This window comes from Panthera leo, chromosome A1 (genome assembly GCF_018350215.1).
Source record: "Panthera leo isolate Ple1 chromosome A1, P.leo_Ple1_pat1.1, whole genome shotgun sequence".
Classification (NCBI taxonomy): Eukaryota; Metazoa; Chordata; class Mammalia; order Carnivora; family Felidae; genus Panthera; species Panthera leo.
The window spans coordinates 21,569,764-21,593,589 of record NC_056679.1 but is presented as its reverse complement, the minus strand read 5'-3'; the positions used below and the strand labels follow the sequence as shown (position 1 = coordinate 21,593,589).

At 44.5% G+C, this 23,826-nt stretch overlaps 1 protein-coding gene and 1 long non-coding RNA gene across 2 annotated transcripts in view; one reads left to right on the top strand and one right to left on the bottom strand.

The window, feature by feature from the left end:
- The window catches only part of EBPL (EBP like), a 33,172-nt gene extending 16,597 nt beyond the window's left edge, over nucleotides 1-16,575 (bottom strand). Inside the window, exon 1 of the mRNA XM_042911585.1 lies at nucleotides 16,405-16,575. Coding sequence (XP_042767519.1) covers nucleotides 16,405-16,575 — 171 coding nt within the window. The remainder of the gene's footprint in view (nucleotides 1-16,404) is intronic.
- A 115-nt stretch (nucleotides 16,576-16,690) lies between these two features.
- On the top strand, nucleotides 16,691-23,781 carry LOC122204178. Its single transcript, XR_006195544.1, has 2 exons — nucleotides 16,691-16,829; nucleotides 23,487-23,781. It is a non-coding gene; the product is annotated as an uncharacterized LOC122204178 (long non-coding RNA).
- The last annotated feature ends 45 nt before the right edge of the window (nucleotides 23,782-23,826 follow it).

Genomic DNA, 23,826 nt, shown 5'->3' with positions numbered 1-23,826 from the left:
GCACATTCAAGTTTGAGAAACACTGCCCCATTACAAAGCTCTATTTAATCCTCATGACAATGCTTTGAAGAAAATATTTCCATACTTTATAGGTAAATGCTAGGGTGTGAATGTGTCCCACCCAAATGCATGTGTTGAAATTCTAATTCCCAAAGATGATGATATAGAAGTTGGGGCCTTTGGGAGCTGCTCAGGTCATGAGGGTAGAGCCTTCCTGAATGCGATTAATGACTCTATGAAAGAGGCTCCAGGGAGATCCCTAGCCTTTCCACCAAGAGGACACAGCAAGAAGGCACCATCCAGACACCAGAGAGAGGGCCTTCACCTGCCATGACAGCAGCCTGATCTCAGACTGCCAGCTTCCTGAACTGAGAAAAATAAATTTTTGTTTATAAGCCACTCAATCGGTGGTATTTTGTCATAGCAGCCCAAACATATGAAGACAATAAGGAAACACAGACAGAAAATTTCTTTCCTTCTTCCCCTTCCTCCTTACAGAAAGGATTTGTGGTAGGGAAAAGGTACTGTTCAGAATTTCACAGCTGGTAAATGGCAGAGCCAGCATTCAAGAGTGCATCTGTTAGACCTCTAAACCCATAATCTTTCTACCTTCCCTCCTGGACCCAGGCTTCCTGAGTAACAGTCAGATCCCTCTGGAACAGTGTTGAGTAATGAGGACAGAAAAGCGCCAGGAAACCAGGTCAGGAGAAATGGTGGAATGCACTGACACTAGGGGGCGCTGCAGTGTGGACAGGGGATTCTACTTCCTTTTGGGTTGCATAGGGCAGAACTAGGACCAGTGAAGAGAAGTCCTAAGGAGACTAATTTCACCTCACCATAAGGAAGAATTTTCTTATCACCAGAGCCATTTAATTCTGGAAAGCTGGTATTGGCTGAAAGTTTTCAACCTATATCTGTCTGGGTTATTGGTAAAATACCTATTTCAAGGGGGATATGGGACTTATTGGCCCCTTGAGCCCCTTCCTAGACCGAGGTGGCTTTCTTGTTCTCCATACATGGTACTGGGCATTTCTTTAGATGTGTTCATCATGATGCATGCCATGCCCAGGCTACCCCCAGTCCCCAGAGAGTGGACAGCCGTGGGAAATTGTGGTTTACACAGTGACAGGCACTGCTTTGGCTAGAGGTGACTGAGCCAGAGGACAAGGAGGGATGACAGGACTCCAGAACAGACAACTCACAAGCTGGCTGCTGGCCTACGAAGCGGCCTATCTAAAAAGCCACATTCAAACAGGGACAGGCTGGGCCAGTGACATTCTTAACTCTCTGGAACAGAAACTGACAAACAGGGGAGTGAATCCAAACTGATTCTGAAGGCAAGTATGTAGGAGAGGTCATGAGAGGCGGACAGCAACTTGACATTATGAATAAACTCAAGTTACAAGGAAGCATGGATGAGGAAGGAAGGTGTAGTATTTGCTAGGGCTGCTATAATAAGGTACCACAAGCTGCATGGCTTAGAACAATGCTTACCACCTCACAGTTCTGGAAGCCGGATGTCCAGGATCAACGTGTCAGCACGGCTAGTTCGTTCTGAGGGTTTTGAGGGAGAGCGTATTCCAGAACTTCCCATTCCAGAACTTCTCCAAGATGCTAGGGGTTTGCCTGCAATCCTTGGTGTTCTGTGGCTTGTAGAAGCATCACCCTGATCTTTGCCTTCATCTTTACATGGAACGTGTTTGTGTCTCTGGGTCCTGACTTCCCCTTTTTGTTTTTGTTTTAAAGTTTATTTATTTGTTTTGAGAGAGAGAATGCAAGTGCACACGTGCAAGAGAGGGGGAGGTGCAGAAGAGAATCCCAAACAGGCCCCAAGGTGTCAGAGCAGAGCCTGATGTGGGGCTCGAACCCACGAACCGTGAGATCATGACTGGAGCCAAAATCAAAGGTCTGACACTCAACTGACTGAGCCACCCAGGTGCCCCTCAATTTCCCTTTTTAAAAGGACACCAGTCATACTGCATGAAGGCCCACCCTTAATGGCCTCATTTAACTACCTGTGTAAAGACCTCATCTCTAAGTAGGGCCACATTCTGATGTACTGAGGGTTAGGACTCCAACATGTTCTGTTGAGGGGAGGACACAATTCAACCAAAAATACATGCATATGAGTAGATGCTATGGGATACACAAAAAGAATAAAGGGCGAGAAAGCCAGCAAGTAACAGAAAGAGAAGCAAACCTAGAGGGGAGCCATAAGGCAGTTAAGTTACCTTAACGCAGAGCTGCTTGTGAATCAGAACCAACCTCCAGTGGCCCAGCTACATCTCAGTTTCTGCTGCATTTCCATGAGTTGCCCTGTGTGCCCATCCATCACTTGAACTAGCTTGAGTAAATAAATGCAGAGGTTCTTGCCCCAAAGAGCTTCACTAACAGGAATACCATGCAAGTAAAATCTCGAATAACACAAAAGCTTCTCTGAATCTCTTCCACAAAGTGGTTGTGATTTGGGGTCGTGATTTTGGAAGGGCAGAAACAAATTCTCCAGTGGAAAGCATCACTCTAGCCAACTTGCTTTTCATTTGGCTAATGGAGCTGATGGTCATAAAACATCTTGAGGTCTTTGGGATGAAATCAGTTTTGCAAATGAACTATGCAGCCAGGCAGTGCATCTTTGAAGATGCAAAGGTGGGAAAGTAATAGTCTTTGTCCCCAAGGGACTCACAGCTTCTGCAAGAGAGGCAGTAACTCCCTGACACCCCTCCAGAAAAAGCCTGTGGTCCATCGTGATAGAGAGCTCACAAAGAGTTGGGGCAATACTGAATATAATGATAACCAGAAAATAGTGATGAAATCTGCCTCAGGGGTTTCTCTCAGAGGGGTGTGTGTGTGCATGTGTGTGCATGTGTGTGCGTGTGTGTGTGTGTGTGTGTTTGCCCGCACAAACCCAGAATATGTAAAAAGCTCTTTTCCCACAAGGAACTAATCATTCCAAGACTTGGGATAAACCAGCTTTCTTCTTTCTTCTAATTCCCTTCTTTTTGTATTATTAAAAAAAAATGGCTGTTCTGCCTCAGTTTAAATATAAACAATGCTGTTAGATATCTTCAAATCACTATTTCTTTACCCTTGGCAGTTTTGGGTAGATGACAGAAGACTTTCTGGAGTCAGATTTTCTGGAGGGAGAAGGCAGGACAAAGAGCTAGAACAGGAAGACAAGGAGACACAGGAAAGGTTTGGAGGTCAAAAGTGAAAGAGACAGCAGGTAGGGTGAACCCCCCCCCCCCATCTCAGGAACGCCTTCAGTCCCTGGGAAACGGGGACTGTTGGTCACCCCACCATGGGGGACAAAAGGTGGCAGGGTGAGGGGGTGGCCCAGCGAGAACGTGGAGAGGTGCCTACAGCTCCAGAGCAGCTCTCTGCATCGGGAAGGAGAATCATGTGCATCCTGCCGCTGGCTCCCTCTTTTGAGAAGGTGCCCACCCACTCAGCTAGGCTGTGCAAAGCATTTAAACGGCCACAGCTCTTCCGGTGTGGGAGCGTATGGGGCTATCAAACCTTTGATGCCACCTCCTTGTTGGAGCCCTTGGCTGCTATCACTAAGCTTCCTCAAGATGGACTGTGAGGGGTAAGGCAATTCTCTCGGGTCTTGGCCATTGCCAGCAGGTTGGGTTTGGGGCATGGAGTTTCCTCAGCCCCGCAGGATCAGGGCTGCCGTGATGGCAGTGGCCGCTCAAACACAGGGTACAAGTGAAGGGGAGACACTGATTGCTGGACCAATCATAGGAGAACCTGGGGGCGATGAGCTTGGGGGTTGCTGACATTTGTAATTCCATAAATGTCTGAGCATGTGCCCCTTGTTCTTCCTTCCGATTGTGTCCCTGTCAATATCCTCATTGTGATACTGTAATTTTGCAAGGTGTTATCATTAGAGAAACTGGATAAAGTGCACATGGGATCTCTCTATATTATTAACAATACCAAGCGTTATGTACCAAATGTGTCTCCTCAAATATATCTGCTGAAGCCCTAACCCCCAATGTGATGGTATTTAGGGGTGGGGCCTGTAGAGATGATTGAGTTTAAATGAGGTCATGAGGGTACAGCCCCCATGATGGGATTAGCATCCTCATAAGAAGAGGAAGAGAGACAAAGGCTCTGTCTGAGCCATGTCAGGACTCAGCAACAGGCAGCCATCCGCAAGCCATGAAGTGTCTCACCAGAACCCGACCATGGTAGCAGCATGATCTTGAACTTTCAAGCGTCTCAAACATGAGAAATAAACGTCTGTACTGTAAGCCACCAGTCTATGATATTTTTGTTGTAACAGCTGCAGCAGACTAAGACACCAAGTGCTGGTGAGGATGTGGACGAGTTAGAACAATGAAACATTGCTGGTGGGAATGGACATCGTAGAGCCCTTCGGAAAATGTTTGGCAGTTGCTACTCTGGTTAAAGAATCACACTCCCAGGCATTTACCCAGGAGAAATGAAAACACATGCCCACACAACGACTTGTACACAGACACTCATAGCAGCATTATTTATAAAAGTCTAAAACTGGAAACAGCACCTAGGGGCTGTTTAGGGGCTGTTTAGCCTAGGGGCTGGGTGGCTCATTGGTTAAGCATCCAACTCTTGGTTTCAGCTCAGGTCATGATCTCGCGGTTTATGAGTTTGAGCCCCACGTTGGGCTCTGCGTTGATGGTGGCTTTGCATTGATGGTGCAGAGCCTCCTTGGGATTCTTGCTCTCCCCCTCTGTCTCTGCCCTTCCTCGGTTCATGCTCTCTCTCTCTCTCTCTCTCTCAAAATAAATAAGTAAACTCAAAAAAATTTAAAACTAGAAACAGCACCATTTTTCATTAACTGGTAAATAGATACATAAATTGGGATATATCCATGTAGTGGGACAATATTCAGTAGCTTAAGCTAAATAAAAGACTACCTATTGTGTGATTTCATTTATAGGAAATTCTAGAAAGAGTAAAACGTTAATGCCAAGAAAGCAGATCAGTGTTTCCTGGTGCCAGAGGTCGGGGCGGGGAACATCTGCAAAGGGATGGGAGAAACCTCCGTAAAAAGTGACAGAAATGTCCTATATGGTGACTGTAATGGTGCTCACATAGCTCTGCACACTCACTAAACTCATCAAACTGTACTCCTAATGGGTGGGTTTCATTGTGTGCAAATTATCACTCAATAAAGCTGGAATGGGGAGAACAAGAATTTAGAAAAGTGGCTGGTTACTATATAGATATAGATATAACTCAATAGTTTTCACTTATAGCAATAATCAGTTAAAATACAAAGGAAAAATATCTCATAGTAGCAATAAAACTCTAAGAATACTTAGAAGTAATTTTTTTAAGTTTATTTGAGAGAGAGCAAGTGGGGGACGGACAGAGAGAGAGGGAGAGGGAGAGAATCCCAAGCAGGCTCCACACTGTTAGTGGAGAGCCCAATGCGGGGCTCAATCTTACAAACCATGAGATCATGACCTGAACTGAAGTCAGACGCTTAACTGAATGAGGTACCCAGAAACCCTTAGAAGCAAATTTTAAGATGGGGTGCCTTAGTTGGTTGAGCATCTGACTCTTGATTCGGGTCAGGTCATGATCCCAGGATCATGAGATCAAGACCCATGTGGGGCTCCTCAGAGAGCATGGAGTCTGCTCGGGATTCTCCCTCCCTCTCTCTCTCTGTCCCTCCCCTGATCGTGCTCTCTCTAAAATAAAATTTAAAAAAAAAGAATGTTAAGAGACTATAACAAAAGATTTAAATAAATTGAGATCCACTTAGTTCTTAGAGGAGACTCAGTATTGTAAAGACATCACTTAATCTCAAATTAATGTATGGGTTTAAGAAAATCCCAAACCGAATGCAAATTGGTGCAGCCACTCTGGAAAACAGTGTGGAGGTTCCTCAAAAAATTAAAAATAGACCTACCCTATGACCCAGCAATAGCACTGCTAGGAATTTACCCAAGGGATACAGGAGTACTGATGCATAGGGGCACTTGTACCCCAATGTTTATAGCGGCACTCTCAACAATAGCCAAAGTATGGAAAGAGCCTAAATGTCCATCAACTGATGAATGGATAAAGAAATTGTGGTTTATATACACAATGGAATACTACGTGGCAATGAGAAAAAATGAAATATGGCCTTTTGTAGCAACATGGATGGAACTGGAGAGTGTGATGCTAAGTGAAATAAGCCATACCGAGAAAGACAGATACCATATGGTTTCACTCTTATGTGGATCCTGAGAAACGTAACAGAAACCCATGGGAGAGGGGAAGGAAAAAAAAAAAAAGAGGTTAGAGTGGGAGAGAGCCAAAGCATAAGAGACTGTTAAAAACTGAGAACAAACTGAGGGTTGATGGGGGGTGGGAGGGAGGGGAGGGTGGGTGATGGGTATTGAGGAGGGCACCTTTTGGGATGAGCACTGGGTGTTGTATGGAAACCAATTTGACAATAAATTTCATATATTGAAAAAAAAAAAAAAAAAGAAAATCCCAAACCAAAATACCAAGTTTCAGAACCTGGCAAATTCATCTGAAATTCATGTGGAAGAATTCATTTTAAAGTGTTTAAAAATGAGTGGTAAGAAGTTTGCTTTGTCAGATAGATACTAAAGTTCACTATAAGGAAGGCACCTGGCCGGCTCAGTCGGCAGAGTATGCCTCCTGATCTTGGGGTCATGAGTTCGAGCCCCATATTGGGCATGAAGCCTACTTAAAAAAATAAGAAGGGATGCCTGGGTGGCTCAGTCGGTTAAGTGTCTGACTTTGGCTCAGGTCATGATCTCGCAGTTTCTGAGTCTGAGCCCTGCATCGGGCTCTGTGCTAATGGCTCTGTGCTGACAGCTTGGAGCCTGGAGCCTGCTTTGGATTCTGTGTCTCCCTCTCTCTCTCTGCCCCTCCCCTGCTCACGCTCAGTCTCTCTCTCTCTAAAAAATAAAGAAAAACACTAAAATTTTTTTTTCAATAAAAAAAAGGGAAAAAAGAGATTATCCTTTGGGGTGCCTCATTAGTGCAGTTGGTAGGGCATGGGACTCCTCTCAGGGTAGTGAATTTGAGCCCTACGTTGGGTATAAAGATTATAAATAAGTAAACTTAAAAAAAAAGAAATACAATTCAGGATAAGGCTAAAGTAATAGAAACTGTATGGACAGAACAGAAACTAAAAGATTCATGAAACAACCAAATTTTATTTTTTATTTTCTTATTTTTTTTTATCTGAGAGAGAGAGAGAGAGAGACAGAGGGACAGAGGGAGGGAGGGAGGGGGAGAGGGGGAGAGAGGGAGAGAGGGAAAGAGAGAGAGAGAGAGAGAGAGAGAGAGAGGCAGAGGGAGGGAGGGGGAGAGGGGGACAGAGGTGGAGAGGGAGAGAGGGAGAGAGAGGGAGAGAGGGAGAGAGAGAGAGAGAGAGAGAGAGAGAGAGAGAGAGAGAGAGAGAATCTTAAGCAGGCTCCACACTCAGCATGGAGCCTGACATGGGGCTTGATCCATGACCCTAGGATCATGATCTAAGAAATCAAGAGTTGGATGCTTAACCAACTGAGCCACCCAGTCGCCTCTGTAACCACATTTTAAAAATCTCCCAACTTATCTATGCATAATATGTGGGAAAAGGATGGATTAGTCCACAAATGCAGCTGAGACACCTTCTCGGCCAAACAGAAGAGCATGCACAAGGAAATGTGAGTGACATCATCTGTACTATCATGTGACATCCCTTTCAGATCAATAAGGAAAGATGAGCCCTACAGAAAAACAGGCTATTAGGAGGTGGACCCTACGGATCTAAGCCTCAAATTCTTATTTTAAGCCTGGCACAGAACAGCAGGCTTGCTGGCCTTCTAGAAAGCATGGGGCTCCGTCAGTGAGGATATCAGCTGTGATCAGGACGGAGCAAAGGTTACACACTCCTTTTTTTCTGGGAATCACGTAAGTCTCCTGGGATCTCATGAGAACCTACAAAAAAAAGGAAAACCCCTACTACCTGAGGTTGAATTTCCAACTGCTGGACAAGATGCGAGCTTGCCAATTCAATTTATTTTGATTGTTTTCAGTTCTATTAAACATCCTACAGAAGTAAAGATACCTGCTCTAGGAATTTATTATAGATTTTTGGCTGGTTTTAGTGGCAAAAGCAATTAGACATAACCTGAGGTTGCACAGTCGGTTCAATTATCCATGCTAAGGAACAGTACACAACTGTTAAGAAAAAGTGTATCAGGGCACCTGGCTGGCTTAGTCAGTAGAGCACATAACTCTTGATCATGGGGCCATGAGTTTGAGCCCCACATAGGGTGAAGAGATTACTTAAAAAAAAGAGAGAAGGGATATCTTGGCTTTGGTCCCCTGGAAAGCATTATACTGTGTTCCACTACTTTTATGGGAATTGTTCTCCCAGGGAGACTGGAAGGTGGAAGCAGGTGGGGGGGGGGGGGGAATGAAACAGAGATGGACAAACCAGGTCTGAGGCAGCATTACTGAGCTTAGTAACTTAGTAGCAGCACTCAGTAACAGGCTAGCTGTCTCAATCTTGAATTTTTCCAGAGACTGTATGAACTACTGCTTCTCTAGGGAGTCCTTCTCTGGGGAAGGGAGGAAGAAGAACTGATCCCGGGGCTCCCAAATGTCACTGCCAAAGGTTCATTCCATGGCAGGTGTGTGGAAGGTGAGTGGGTCTCAAGGATCTCACACCTCAGCTGCGTCCAAGGGACCTGGGGCAGGAGGCGAGAGCAGGTGCTGCCTGCTCCGGGAGGCGAATAAAGTCAAAGTTAGAGTTGGCTGCCATGGTGGTGGCTGGACAGAACATTTTGTCAAGGGTGAAATGAGACCAAGAACTGACTTGAGCCAGGGCAAAAGAGGTATCTGATTCAATAATGACACCTAGCACTGGCCCAGGTGTGAGAAAGTTGCTGATGGGAATATAAATGGTCACTATCTTTCTGGAGTTTTTAAAAACTCTTTTCCTTTAGACCCATCAACCCTACTTTCAGGATTTACCCTGGGTAAACAATTATACAAGTTCAGAAAAATGCACAGAGTGCCTTCTATATAATTGCCGGCAACTGAAAAGAGCCTTAAGTCCCACAATTAAGGATTGGCTAAACAGATTATAATAAAATACAATATAGTCCTCTGGAGTTATTTAAAATTATGAGGCAGTTCAAGAGATAGTGATATGGATGGTCACTGAACACAGTTAAGTGAAAAAAGCAACAGAGAATGATTAGTATGACCCCATTTTTATAAAAAAGAACTCTGAAAAACATTTATCTGGATATATATTTTCATATAAATTCTGGAAGACTATTCTTAAGAATACTAACCATAATTATCTCTAGCTAGTTTTACCTTCTTCCTTTTGGATATGTAAATGTTATATGTTTTGCAACGATCCTGGGAATACACAATTTAAACTAATGTTCCCTCTACCACTCTTGTTCTCTCTCTAAAAATAAAATAAAATAAAATAAAATAAAATAAAATAAAATAAAATAAAATAATAAATTTTTAAAAAATGGGCACTGGGTGGCTCAGTTGGTTAAGTATCTGACTCTTGACTTCAGCTCAGGTCATGAATCTCATGGTTTGTGGGACTGAGCTCTGAGTCGGGCTCCGTGCTAGGCGTGGAGCCTGTTTGGAATTCTTTCTCTCTCCCTCTCTCTTTCTCTCTCTCTCTCTCTCTCTCTCTCCCTCTCTCTCTCTCTCTCTCTCCCTTATCACACTTGTGTGCACTCTCTATCTCTCCTTATAAAAATAAAATACAGTAATTTAAAAAACGATTTACACCAATTTTGTTTTAAAAAGACTGACGCAGAAGAAACATTCTAACCTTTTAGATATTTGAGCTATTTGAGGCTTAACATGTGACTGATAACTACTATAAATTAAAATGATGGAATCATTCTTCCATTCATTGAATATTAACAAATTCTCTAGAACGGCTGGTACAAACCAGGCACCACGCCAGGTACTGGGGATAGAGGAAGACCAAATAGTTACAAACTGTGTTTCATGTTACAAAAGGAAAAAAAAAAAATCAACATGGTATTTCCCTAGAACATCTCTTCCATTTCAAAGGAAATCAATTTTAGCTGCATTAAAATTTTTTGAAGTATTTATACACTTCATCTTATATTTTAGGTCAATTACAAAAAGACATTCAATTAAATGGTAAAATGTACTTAAAAGTTTCTAAATATCAGTCATAAAAAATACAAAAAACAAATTGAGAATCCAGATCAGGAGGCCAGTAAGAAGATACATACGTAGACCTTCTTTTGTTATTATAGAGTTTATTTTTTTTTTTAAACGTTTATTTATTTTTGAGACAGAGAGAGACAGAGCATGAACAGGGGAGGGGCAGAGAGAGAGGGAGACACGGAATGTGAAGCAGGCTCCAGGCTCTGAGCTGTCAGCACAGAGCCCGACGCGGGGCTCGAACTCACGAACTGTGAGATCGTGACCTGAGCCAAAGTCGGACGCTTAACTGACTGAGCCACCCAGGCGCCCCAGCAATGGACCAATTTTTTAAGGAGAAACTAAGCTTCTCCCAGCATTACCTGCAAAAGAAATTTCTCACATGGGTTACGCTGAGAGTGACATTAATAACTGTTATTCTCCGTATGAAATACCTAGGGAAAAATTCTCTGCTGCTCTCGAAGTTCTGAGAGGACACAGGCCATCCGTTCTCTCTGTGTCCAGCACAGCACCGGGCACCCAGGTGGACTCCAATCTTGTGGACATGAGGAGCACCAGAACAGGATTTCATTCTGAGGTGTGGCTACACAGACATCTGTCCCTATTGCTAGGTGGCACGTCTTACGCAATGACGTTAGAAAACAAACTGAGTTCTGGTCTGCAGAACTGCAAGGGCCGTGCACCCACACCCTGAAAAAGGCCAGCAGGTCACTATGGGTGCTGTTCTTTGGACTTGCAACTTGGCATCATTTCTAAGCTTGTGTTAGGGTTCTCCCAAGACACAGAACAGTGGATGGGCATACACACAGACACACACACACGAAGAGACTGAGTCTAAGGAAGTGGTTTATAGGATTATGAAGGCTGACAAATGCCATAACCCACAGGGTGAGTGCAAGCTGGAGACCCAGGAAAGCTGATGATGTAGTTTTAGTCTGAGGCCGGAGGCCTGAGACCCAGGAGAACTGACAACGTAGCTTTAGTCCAAAGGCTACATACAGGCTTGAGAGCCAGAAAAAGCCACTGTGTCAGTTTGAGACTGAAGGAGGAAAAGGCCAATGCACCGGTGCGAAGGCAGTCAGCCAGGAGGCATTCTAGCTCCTTCTACGGAAGGTCAGCCTTTTTGTTGTATTCAGACCTTCAGCTGAGTGGATGGGGTCCACTCACATTTAGGGAGGGCAATCTGCCTTGCTCAGTCTACCAATTTAAATGTCATTTAATTTAATTAATGTATTTATTTTAAAGTAGGCTCCACACCCAACATAGGGCTTGAACTCGCGACCCTGAAATCAAGAGTCACATGCCCTACCGACTGAGCCAGCCAGGCGCCCCATAAATGTTCATCTTATCCAAAACATCCTCGCAGAACATTCAGGATAACACGTGGGCGAATAACTGGCCATGCCACGGCTCAGCCAGGTTGACACAGAAAATTAACCACCACAAAGCTTCACCACTAATATATAGCAAGACCAACCGTGACTCACCAGATCTGCCAAACGGCACGGAGGCTATAAATGCATTCACCAGAGAGGGTATCTATCTTAGAACAAAACCAACATCCATCTTAGAACAAAACCAACGAAGAGGAAAAGGAAAACAGAGACAGTAACAGACTGTGAGCTAAAAGGCAACTTGAGACCTAATGATAAAGCAAGTAGGAGGAGGAAGAAATTTTTAGAATCCCAAGAGTCGGAGGCTGAAGTGATTGTGGTGGAAGGTGGGAACAGATGGTGATGCTAAATGGAAAAGAGTAATGTCCAAAATACACAAATTAATAGGGACTTGAGCAGCCACTGGGACTCAGGACTTGTTAAAGAACGACTCATGGGGGTTAAGGTAGAATGAATGGAGACAACTGAAGCCGTGTTTTCAGTGACAACTGCCCCTCACCCTGATGGACAAGCCTCGGTCAGGCTCTCAGTGACAGAAGTGTGGGAGGAACTAGTCAGACGGGTTTGTTGCGAGGACATGTGGTAGACTGAGGCAGGTTCAGCTCTGCTGTGCGTTAATTCACGCAGGCAGGCACCGCACCAGACAGCATGTGCTACACAGCCCACTTCTCTGCCCCTTCACTCTTCCTTCGACCACGTTCTTGCTCACAGATGCTCCCAGACCTTCCCCTCTCAGACAGAACCCAAGATTCCTGCCTGGTCCCTCGATGTCTCTTGAGCTCCCTGCCTACACCCCCCACCTCCTCCTCCCACCAAATCTCTTGGAGGTCTTCATAGGCTGCCTCCACGTCTTTGCTACCCCACCTGCTAAGCCCTTGTCTTTAGCTTCTCAAACAATACCACGTTTACCAATGACTTTTTTTTTTTTTTAAGTAAACTTTACACCCAATGCAGGGCTTGAACTCATGACCTAAAATCAAAAAGTCAAAGGCTCCACCAACTGAGCCAGCCAGATGCCCCTACAAATGGTTTCTTCTTCTTCAAGTTTATTTATTTTGAGAGAGAGAGAGAGCTGGGGAAGGGCAGGGAGAGAGAGGGAGAGAGAGGGAGAGAGAGGATCCCAAGCAGGCTCTGCATTAACAGCACAGAGCCCAATGCGGGGCCCGAACTCAAGAACCATAAGATCATGCTGAAACCGAGTCAGTTCCTTAACCGACTGAGCCACCCAGGTGCCCCCTACCAATAGCTTCTTAATCACTGGACCCAGAGGCTCTGGCTCAGCCCTCACCATTTTTTTTTTTTAAGTGGTGCTACAACAATTAACAGTGATGTTGAAATTCCTTCCCTTGGGTCTCAGGGCCCAGCACTATCCTGGTTCTTGGTCTGGTCCACTGGTCCGGTCCACTGTCTCCCCTTCCTACTCGTTAAATATATGTACATTTTTAGACACTTAAAGATTCTGCTCTCATTCCTCAGCGTTTGCACCTTTCTATTCTCTCCTCAGAAATCACTCACTCCCAGAGCTTCCTGCTGTCTCCTCCAACGCAGTAAAAATGTCCAACTCTCTCCATTCTGCCCTGAATCCATCTCACCAGCTTGTCTTGGGTTTTCAACTGCCTTCTGACCATTTCTCCTCAACTACACACCAGAACCCCAGATTCACAGTTCTAATATCTGATCTTCCTGTCTTCGTTAACCTTGTCAACATTATCCGTGTTAGCCAGATTCTAAACCCCAACATCATCTCCATCCCTGATGTAGAAGTGGTCACTGTGACCTACAACATTCTCCCCTGGAAGGTCTCTCGTATTTATCTCTCCTCCCCATTTTAACTTCCAATACCACCTTAGCTCAGCCCTCTTTCATCTCCTAAAATACTGCAATTGTTTTTAGCTGATCTTCTTGCCCCTCAACTATCCTTTGCAATCCAGCATGCACTGCACTGGGAGAGCATTCTCCGTGTATATCTCGTATTCCTGCACTGACTGAGGTCCCTGAGCACAGGCATTTACACCAATTTAAGAATATTTACATAAGGAGACATTCCAAGGTAGTAAAGCCTGGAGAGACCTCTCCCTCCCAAGATGTTCCAGGGTGGTAAAGATAAAGACCCTGCCTTTCCTCCCCAGAGATCTGTTTACATTCTGAGTAAAGATAAACACTCTCCGCAGAGAGGTAGGAGCAGGTCACCAGCAACTCCATATGAGATGGGAGCCTAAGTGTGCAGTTCCTCACCGGTAATGCACCCATTGCATGGGCAGGTACCAACGGGCCCTCCTCACTGTGTTGCCCTGTGGCACGTGGGGGAATCAATCAGGATAATTTACTTCTTTCCCAGGTAGACCCTGTGTTCTAGTCAATCAGGATGTGTTTCCCAAAACACAGGCATACATATCCTTCCTCCGCGCCCTGGCCATGCCTAGAATGCTATACTTAGATTGCAGATGAGGGGGAAAAACCAGGAGGCACCAGTGCACAACACGCCATGGCCAACTCTGAGAAACAGTGAGCCAGACCACCGATTTCTTTATGTATGTTGCCATGGCTCCTTCCAGGTGCACTGGTGGGAAATCAGCCTGGCCATAACCAACTGAACTGAAGACCAGTGCGGCAGCCCCTGGTGACCACAGTCCAGTTGGACATCGGGGAGCTGAAGTGCCCTCTGGGAATGCTTAGCTTGAAACACTGTTGAACCGGGAGCTCTGCATTTGATGGTGTCCAACAAATCCAAACATTTCCTCCCCTCTGAGAAAGTTAAAGGGGTAAGAAGAGGCAGCTCAGGTTCCAGTGTGAATAAGTGAGTTGTAGTTTCAGTTCTCCGTGAGGCTCTATTTTCCAATCCTAGCCTCTGCCACATTTCTCGGTATTCGTGCAGCAAACTCCCGACCAAAGAGAATACGGGCATGTGTTTTTCTTGCAGGCCTCAACCTTAATCCAAGTGCCCCCCTCACCGATCCCTAAGGTAAGTATACACAGATGCTAGTCAAAGAACTGTGTGTAAACTGCAAAATAGAAACATACCCATTAATATGAGCTGGTTCAATTATCGTATTTCATCATGAATTATAAGATACATCCCAATTTTGGGGCACCTGGGTGGCTCAGTTGGTTAAGCGTCCGACTTCAGCTCAGGTCATGATCTCACAGTTCATGAGTTTGAGCCCCATGTCAGGTTCCATGCTGACAGCTCAAAGCCTGGAGCCTGCTTCCAATTCTATGTCTCCCTCTTTCTCTGCTCCTCCCCTGCTCACTCTGTCTCTCCCTCAAAAATAAATATACATTAAAAGAAAAAAAGATACATCCCAATTTCACAGACATAAAATATCAATAAAATAGCCCACAGTGGTTTTATGTCATTGGTCATTCTAATATGGGGGGAAAATGTGCACTTTTTAAAAAACTAAGGTACGGTGCATTCATACAGTGGACTCTTCTGCAGTTGGGACAGGTAAAGTAAGAGCTGTGGGAGGGACATTTCCTTCAGGACAGAAGGTGGGAGGAAACCAGAGCAACGACTCCATGCATTGGGTCATATACCTCAAGTTGCCACAAATGGAGATGTACCTGGTGTTACCTGTAAAAGGCTGTGCTTGAAAGGCAGACTTGATTTTATTAAACTAGGTGATGGACATATGGGTATATGTGTTAGTATTATTATACATTTTTGTACGTCTAAAATATGTTATAATACATTTTCTTTAAGCGGGCCTAGCCACCTGTTTCGCTGCCCCTGTTCTTTGGGAGACCCTGTGTCCAACGAGAGCTTAGAAAGTCAATTCCATAAACAAAAGAGTTGAAGGAACTATTCGCTGTCTCTTATTTCCACTTGTAAACTATTAGGAAAGAAAGAATTTCGCATTCCAGTAACATCTGGTATGTGCACGTATCCAATTGATAAACATTCAGAAACCTAAATAATTATGAAAGATCTTGCTTTCTCCTTTCTTAATACTATAGACTCTGGTTTCACATCAACCACAGGTCTGCCTAGATTTAAGCAAGGTCAAATTTGCAAAAAAGCTATTTTGGCATAGTTATTAAAAAAAAAACAAAACTTAAAAAAAAGTGTGTGCATAGTGGAAGGGGGCATTTCAATAGAATTCCCTTAAATACTAACCTCCTCGCTATTTATAAAGTGGTTTGAATTTTGAGGGACACGATTCTCAAAGCCCGGTTTGATACAAAGGGTGCAAGCTTTGGAGCCAGACTCAAGTCAGAACTCAAGGTGGGTGGCACGGTGAAGTCACCTAACTTCCCAGGGCTTGCTTTCTCCTCTGTAAAATAGGGTCAATAAATAAGTTACAGGGTATTGTAAAGATCAGAAATATTAAACACAGCGCTGTGCCTGGCATACAGTCATTACCCAAAACACGGTGATTACTCTTAGGGCACCGGGCTTTTTTGTTTTGGTACAGGCTCGCGGACTTTGCGCAGTGCGCCTCCTCGTCTCTCCTTGCTCTCTTTGGAGCATTCAAAAACTCTCTCGCTCTCCATTAGTTTCAGTTCAAATGTGCAGGTTACAAGTCAAGAAAGCCAAGGCCTTTGGGCTGCTTACAATCTAACATAACACAGTACAGAAATAATTTTCAGAGATTTTTTGTTCGCTTGTTTTTAATTTGGTAGAGGAACGGCTGCGCCCCCTGGGAAGATGCGCTTTCTACGGACTAGGGAACCGAGAGGTGGTGCAAGCATCGCGGCCTCCAAGCACCTTCGGGGTCTCCGCAGACTTCGCGCTCCAGGGCTTGGGGCGGCCAAAGGGTCCCGGCCCTCTACCGGAAACTCCCGCTACCGGGGAGGGGAGGGTCCCGAGAGCCGCGGCGTCCGCACTTACCAGGGCGAAGTGCACCAGGGCGTCATAGCACAGCCAGGCGAGCACGCCGCGGTCCGCCGCCGCCCGCCCGCGGCCCAGGCGCAGGCCCAGCGCGCAGCCCCCGACCAGCAGCGCGGCGCACAGCAGCAGCGAGCGCCCCGCCGCAGCCCCCAGCTCCCAGCCCGCGCCCATGCTTCCGGCGGCGGCCGGGAGAGCCAGGAAAGGGGGGGGGGGGGGGGGGGGGAATGCCAAGAAGGGGCGGGGCGGGGCCGCCGGGGAGGGGCGGGGCCGCTCGGTCTGGGCGGGCGGGTGAACGGCTTCCCTTCCCGTCTGGCGTCCCGGCCACCCAGCTGCGCCTGGAGCGTTTCAGAAGAGTGAGGATCTTGCTCGCGAAGTCGCCCAACTGCCAGAACGAAACCTGTTCCCAGCCCAACACCAAGGGACTGGTAGTAGAGCCACATTTTCTGATGCGGTTTGATTTTCCACAAGGTTCAAAACCTTAAGCAACAAAGTGAAGTCCAAAATGTTAGAAATTTTGCCCATAGACTGGGAAGAATTTTAGGGAGGAAAGGGTCTAATTAGGATCGTGCAAGTCTTGCAGGAGAGGTGAGGGCCAAGGGCATTTTCAGCCACCAGCAGGCTTTTTAAAGCTGTTGTGGCTTACTCTGACCCTATTTTTTTTCTCTCTCTTCCAAGGCATTTTTAATTTTTTTCTCTAATTTATTTATTTTTTATAATTTACATCCTAGTTAGTTAGCATATGGTGCAATAATGGTTTCAGGAGTAGATTCCTTAAGCCGCTTACCCATTTAGCGCATCCCCCTTCCCACAACCCCTTCAGCAACCCTGTTTATTCTCTGTATTTAAGTGTCTTATGTTTTGTCCCCTCTCTGTTTTTACACCAATTTTGATTCCCTTATATTCATCTGTTTTGTATCTTGAAGTCCTCATGTGAGTGAAATCATATGATATTTGTCTTTCTCTGACTAATTTCGCTTACCCTCTAGTTCCCTCTAGTTCCCTCCACATAGTTGCAAATGGCAAGATTTCATTCTTTTTGATTGTCGAGTAATACTTCATTGTATATATACCACATCTTCTTTATCCGTTCATCCATTGATGGACATTTGGGCTCTTTCCATACTTTGGAAAATACTATTGTTGGTAGTACTGCTATAAACATTGGGAAACATGTGCCCCTTCAAAACAGCACACCCTTGGGTAAATACCTAGTAGTGCCATTGCTGGGTCATAGGGTAGTTCTATTTTTAATTTTTTGAGGAACCTCCAAACTGTTTTCCAGAGTGGCTGCACCAGCTTGCATTCCCACCAACAGTGCAAAAGAGATCCTCTTTCTCTGTATCTTTGCCAACATCTGTTGTTGCCTGAGTTGTTAATGTTAGCCATTCTGACAAGTATGAGGTGATATCTCATTGTGATTTTGATTTGTATTTCCCTGATGATGAGTGATGTTGAGCATTTTTTCATGGGTTGGTTGGCCATCTGGATTTCTTCTTTGGAAAAGTGCCTATTCATGCCTTTTGCCCATTTCTTCACTGGATTATTTGTTATTTGGGTGTTGAGTTTGATAAGTTCTCCATAGATTTTGGATACTAACCCTTTATCTGATATGTCATTTGCAAATATCTTCTCCCATTCCATCGGTTGCCTTTTAGTTTTGCTGATTTTTTCCTTCACTGTGCAGAAGCTTTAGCAGCAAAAGTATGGGGCAGAAGAGCAATAGGTCATATTGGCTTGACACTAGATTCTTTTAACATTATCTTATCTAACGTCACTACAATCCTAGGAGGTCAATGTTTTCCTAGTTAACAAATAGGAAAACAGCCTCATACAAAGTAACTTATCTAAGGACTCTCAGTGATAGCAGAAGCCAGAACCCATGACTGCATCTGAGGCCTTTGTGTTCTGACCCTGCACGCTGACTTCTTAGAAGGCAATTATAGCCCTCCTCTAATGAAGTGCCACTTTGTCCTGATCACATTAACCTTTTCTCTCTGCTTTTGCTAGCATCTTGTTTGCTTTTAACCTTCTCCCCTCTCCCTTCCTTAGGCCTCTGTTACTTAGAGACTTAGCACTGGAGAAAGGTGTCAGAGTTTAAAAAGACTGTAACTCCTGTTGACCAACCCTGTCTTTTCACTTTTGGATAGCCAGATAAAATGCAGATGACCAGATAAACTTGAGTTTCAGATTAAAAAAAAAAAAAATGTTTAAATACTTAAAGTATCACTAGGGTACTTACGCTAAAAAATTATTCTTGTTTTCAAAGAGGACATTATGCTCAGTGAGATAAGTCAGTCACAAAAACAGGACTAGTGTTATGATTTCATTTATATCTGGTATCTAAAGTAGTCATATTCCTAGATACAGAAAATAGAAGTTGCCAGAGGCTTGGGGGAGAATGAAAAAGGGGAGTTGTTTAATGGCTAGAGTTCGGTTTTGCAAGATGAAAAAGTTACGGAGTATGGTTGCACAAAGATGTGAATATACTTAGCACCACTGAACTGTAGACTTAAAAATGGTTAAGACGGTAGGGGCACCCGGGTGGCTCAGTCAGTTAAACATCCGACTTGGGCTCAGGTCACGATCTCGCGGTTTGTGGGTTCAAGCCCCGCATGGGGCTCTGTGCTGACAGTTCAGAGCCTGGAGGCTGCTTCAGATTCTGAGTCTCCCTCTGTCTCTGCCCCTCCCCCACTCAGACTCTGTCTTTCTCAAAAAAATGGTTAAGATGGTAAGTTTTATGTTGTGTGTATTTTACCACAATTTAAAAATATGATTTCTGGCACTGAGCACCTTTCTCCCCTAGTCATTCCTTGTAGAATATTTCATATAGCAGCTAACACCAGATAAATTATCTAATTTATTTACACACTTATTGCTAGTCTCTTGCCACTAAAGTATAAGCTCCACACGGCCAGGGACTGTGTCTGGCTTGTTGACTGCAGGTATCCCTGGCACCTGTCAGAGTCTGGGATATAATAGCTGCTCAATTAAGTAAGTGCTGACTGAAGAAGAGAGTATGGTCCATCCTGTCACCTATGCTTTGGATTCTCTCTTGTAACTTAGAAAACTGACGATCACTCTTCTCATGTATATTCAGCAACTTTCTCAATTGGATTTCCCCTACCAATTTCCCCACTCATCCTTCAGTGACCCTGACCTCCCCTTCAGAGCAAAATAAAAACCTGATCAATGTCTCCATACTGTGTCTCCACTCCTCAGTCCTTCCTAGTTTACACCCTCATTGCCTCAGTGATCCAGCTCTAAGGTGACTGGTGACCTCCCTTATCACTAACCCAAAGGACATTTCCTGTCCTTGCTTTACTTGACTTCTCAACAGCATCAGTGGGAACCAGAATCTCTTTTCCCTCCATTTTCTGAGGAAACACACAGCATTTTCTTTTTACCTCCCTATCCATACCTTCTGTTCCTTTTGCAAGCTCATCGTCCACTACATGCCCATTAACTCCACAGCACTGCCCTGAGCCCTGTTTTCCCTCCAAATGCTGGACCCGGGCAGTCTCATCCTCACCCCCTGCACTAAGAACCACCCAAACAGGCAGAGGGTTCAAATCTCTAGCTTAGCTCTCTCCTCTAAGCTCCAGACCAGTATTTCCAATTGCCCTACTTAACAGTCATTTAGATGTCTCAACATAACCCAAACTGAACTCATCACCCTCTGTTCGCTATGTCTGAGTGCTCCCTATCTTGTGTTAACTTCCACTCATCAGTTATTGCAACTCAGAAACCTAGAAATCATCCTTGACACTTCCTGCTCCCCAAACTCCAGATCTAAGGCATCACCAACTCCTGTCTATTTTAGCTGCTGAGTATCTCTTGATCCCATCCACTTCATGGACCAAGTTGTTGAGCCTCTCTTGCCTCAGCGCTTCACACTCACTAATGTGACCTCTACACATCACTAACCCCGAGTACGTTTCCTGTCCTTACCTTACTAGGCAATGATTATTACACACGATTCTTCTGTCATCACTCTGTAATGATAATGTGTAATAATAACGATAATGAGTAGTGATTTCCCATTTCTCTTATAATGACTTACCAGCTGTCGGGACTGGCCCCTACCTATCTCTTTAGCCTCTCCCATGCCCCTAGTAATCCTGCTCCCCATCCTTATTTTTGTTCTAGTTATACCTGCTTTCTTTCACTCCCTTTAACTCGCCATGGTGCTTCCTATATGCCTGAAGACATTGAAAGGACACATAGAAATACAGTCTGATGAGGAAAAACTGGGCTGAAATTGGAAATATGGCACTTACACATTTTTTTAAAGTTTACTTATTTTGAGAGAGAGAAAGAGCATGAGCAGGTGGGGGTGCAGAGGGGGAGAGAGAGAAACCTAAGCAGGCTCTGTGCTGTCAGTGCAGAGCCCAACGTGGGGCTCGATCTCACGACTGTGAGATCATGACCTGAGTTGAAATCAAGAGTTGGACACTTAACTGAATGAGCCACCCAGGTGCCCCAGCACTTACAGATTCTTATATTTAGGTTTGGAAGTATAAATGCCAACCTACTGAGTCAAAGAGAGCTGATGACAAGGGGAGCTGAGGCTGTTACTTGATGATGTCTAATTATGATGAAGCTGGCAAAATAGAGAATATCTCCACAATAATAGAATTAAGTATCCAGGGGCACCTGGGTGTCTCTGTCAGTTGAGCGTCGGACTCTTGAGTTCAGCTCAGGTCATGATCTTGCGGTTTGTGAGTTCAAGTCCCGCCTCAGCTCTGTGCTAATGGTGCGGACCCTGCTTGGGATTCTGTCTCTCCTTCTCTCTGCTCTTCTGCTTGTGCTCTCTCTCTCTCTCAAAATAAATAAACTCAAAAAAATTTAGAATAGAATTGAGTGTCCAGATAATGGAATGTTCCTATTCCACTGTACCCACAAACTAGTCACATCACACTGTATTATTGGGGTCTTTGGGATGCACCATGTGACAGGAACCAGTTCCCAGAGTGGCTCTGTAAGCTGTTGCTTGAAATGCATGGGGTGTTCAGGTTGAGGAAGGCAACTGTTGAGAGCAGAGCTGCCTCTTCTGCTAACTAGGAATAACAGAAAGTTTATTTATAAAGATGGTCATTTACGAGAGGCGCCTTTGGTTCAGTATTAAGAAAAGAGTTGGTAACAAGTAATGCTACTCGACAGAGTAGACAGGCTCGCTTAGTGTTTCATCATTGCTTCTCCAACTCTCCGATTCCTACTCTTGACGGAATGTTTCCATAAAATGGCCTGCCTCAAAAATCTGATTTTATCTTTAAAACGTTATGCAAAACGTGTCCTTCACTCTGTAACGCTTAGGCTTGTATTACCATAAAACTGCTCTACTTATCATCAAGTAAAACTGCTGTCCCGTGAAGATATGCCTTGTTTGTCTTGTGCAATCACACATTACCTGGCAGAAGGCCACATTTATTTGGGCACCAGAGTTTGAAAAAAGAGATTTACTCGGGAAGGTAGATAGCAGTTTTGTTAGGGTATGGAAGAGGGATGTTGTAGAAGTTCCCTGCAGGGAATACATCCTTTGTAGCATGACTCAACGATAGTTCCACTGCTTTGATCATTTTTAATAAACTTGTAAGCTTCCTGATGGGGCCAGTCTCTCACAATGCTTCAAAGAAATGCTTTTCAGAATTATGTATGCTGTGATTTTCTGGTCCAACCTCAGCTTTCCTAGAGGACTTAACTATCTCAACTAAAAATGTCTGAAAAACACTGCTACAGAGCAGTGTTGAGAAAACTGTGGGCAATCAACACATTTGCTTATTTCACACACCTTGTTTTTTTAGCCACAGGATAAATTCAAGGTTAGTAGTTCCTCCATCTTCCCATTTCTCTCCTAAGTCCTTTGCAACAGATGGGGCTTAGTATTGCCAGGAGTTCCTACAGATGGGTGACAGTGCTGACTCTGATCTCTCCTAAAATGGAGAATGAAGAAAAGGCATGTATTTGTCTCCCCATCTGACACACCTGAGCAAAGTCTAGGACTGTTTATACAACAAAAAGCATGCTTTAGGCTGTCTCCCTTGAGTGGGGAAGTTTTCTACATTATTTCTACATTAATTTAGAGCAGTGGTTTGCACCTGGGCAAATTTGGCCCAGGGAACATGCGGCCATTCCTGGAGGCACTTTTGGTTGTCATGACTGGGTAGTATAGAGGTACTTAGTGGGTAGAGCCTAAAGATGCTGGTAAACATCCTGTAACGCACAGGACAGCCCCCAATAGAGCATTAGCCAACCTACGATGTCAATACTGCAGGGTTTGAGAAACCCTAATTTAGGTCAAAGTGAGTGAGTGAGGGGTTTCATGGGCAAATAAGGAGGCTAAGGAGGTGAACAGGCTACATTCTCACGTCCCTTTTCCCAAACACTTCCTTTCAGTATAGTACTGAGCGCCATCTATACATCTAGGTAGATAAACACATACACCCCTATTGCGATATAGACGTTTTTGAGAATCATTCTACCACTGATTTTTAGCTATGTAACGAAGTACAAAATTTATACAAAGAGTTCCTCTAGACATACGAGTGGTGGGTTACACAGAGCACTCGCTGGGTTATAGACCTTAAGACTTACAGCCTAATGTACAGAAATTATATTTCCTTTCTCCGAATAGATTAAGATCCCCCAGTACAACTAGCGTCAACAAAAATTCATAACAATCACTGTAAGACAACTGACATTCATGAATTTTCACTTGCAATAATTAAATGATGAATCCCCGAAAAAGGACAACTGTTCTGAAGGAAATCTTGGCACGGTTACATAGAAGTACTATCACATTTATTTACTTGTACACTGACTTCTTTCAAAAATAATTTGAAGTGGCATTATACTAAAGTAAAAATATTTGTATACTCAAAAGTTCGGTTGCTCTTTTTTTGTTCTTTTAATTAATCCAAGATTTCACTTAGAGCCACCACCTTGATCTCACAGGTTAAAATTTTCCAGTTTACTTCAATTACTATCTTCCACAGTTACTTGTTTTCAAGGATTAGACAGGCCATAAAGTGTGATTTTGTCGTTGTGGTTTCACGAGAGTCACAAGCACACCATTTCCTCACCAGGCCTTTCTAAGTCATGGTATTTGAACCTGAGGTATGCGCAGAGAACGCCACAGGACGATGATGAAAGCAGAGGCTCGAGGGACGCCAAGCACTGCCGGGGACACCAGAAGCCAGGCAGAGACAAAGAAGGGCCTCCCGAGAGCCCACAGACACAGCGCGTCGCGTCGCACCCGGCAGCTTGATTTCCGACTTCCGGCCTCCGAAACCGTGCAACCATAGGTTTCTGTTGTTTTAAGCCACCTGTTCTGCTGTACCGTGTGGAAGCTCTGGAAATTAATAAAGATTTAGGTATTTCTTATTTGTCATAAAATACTCTTAAATCGAGCACTGCTATTGTCCT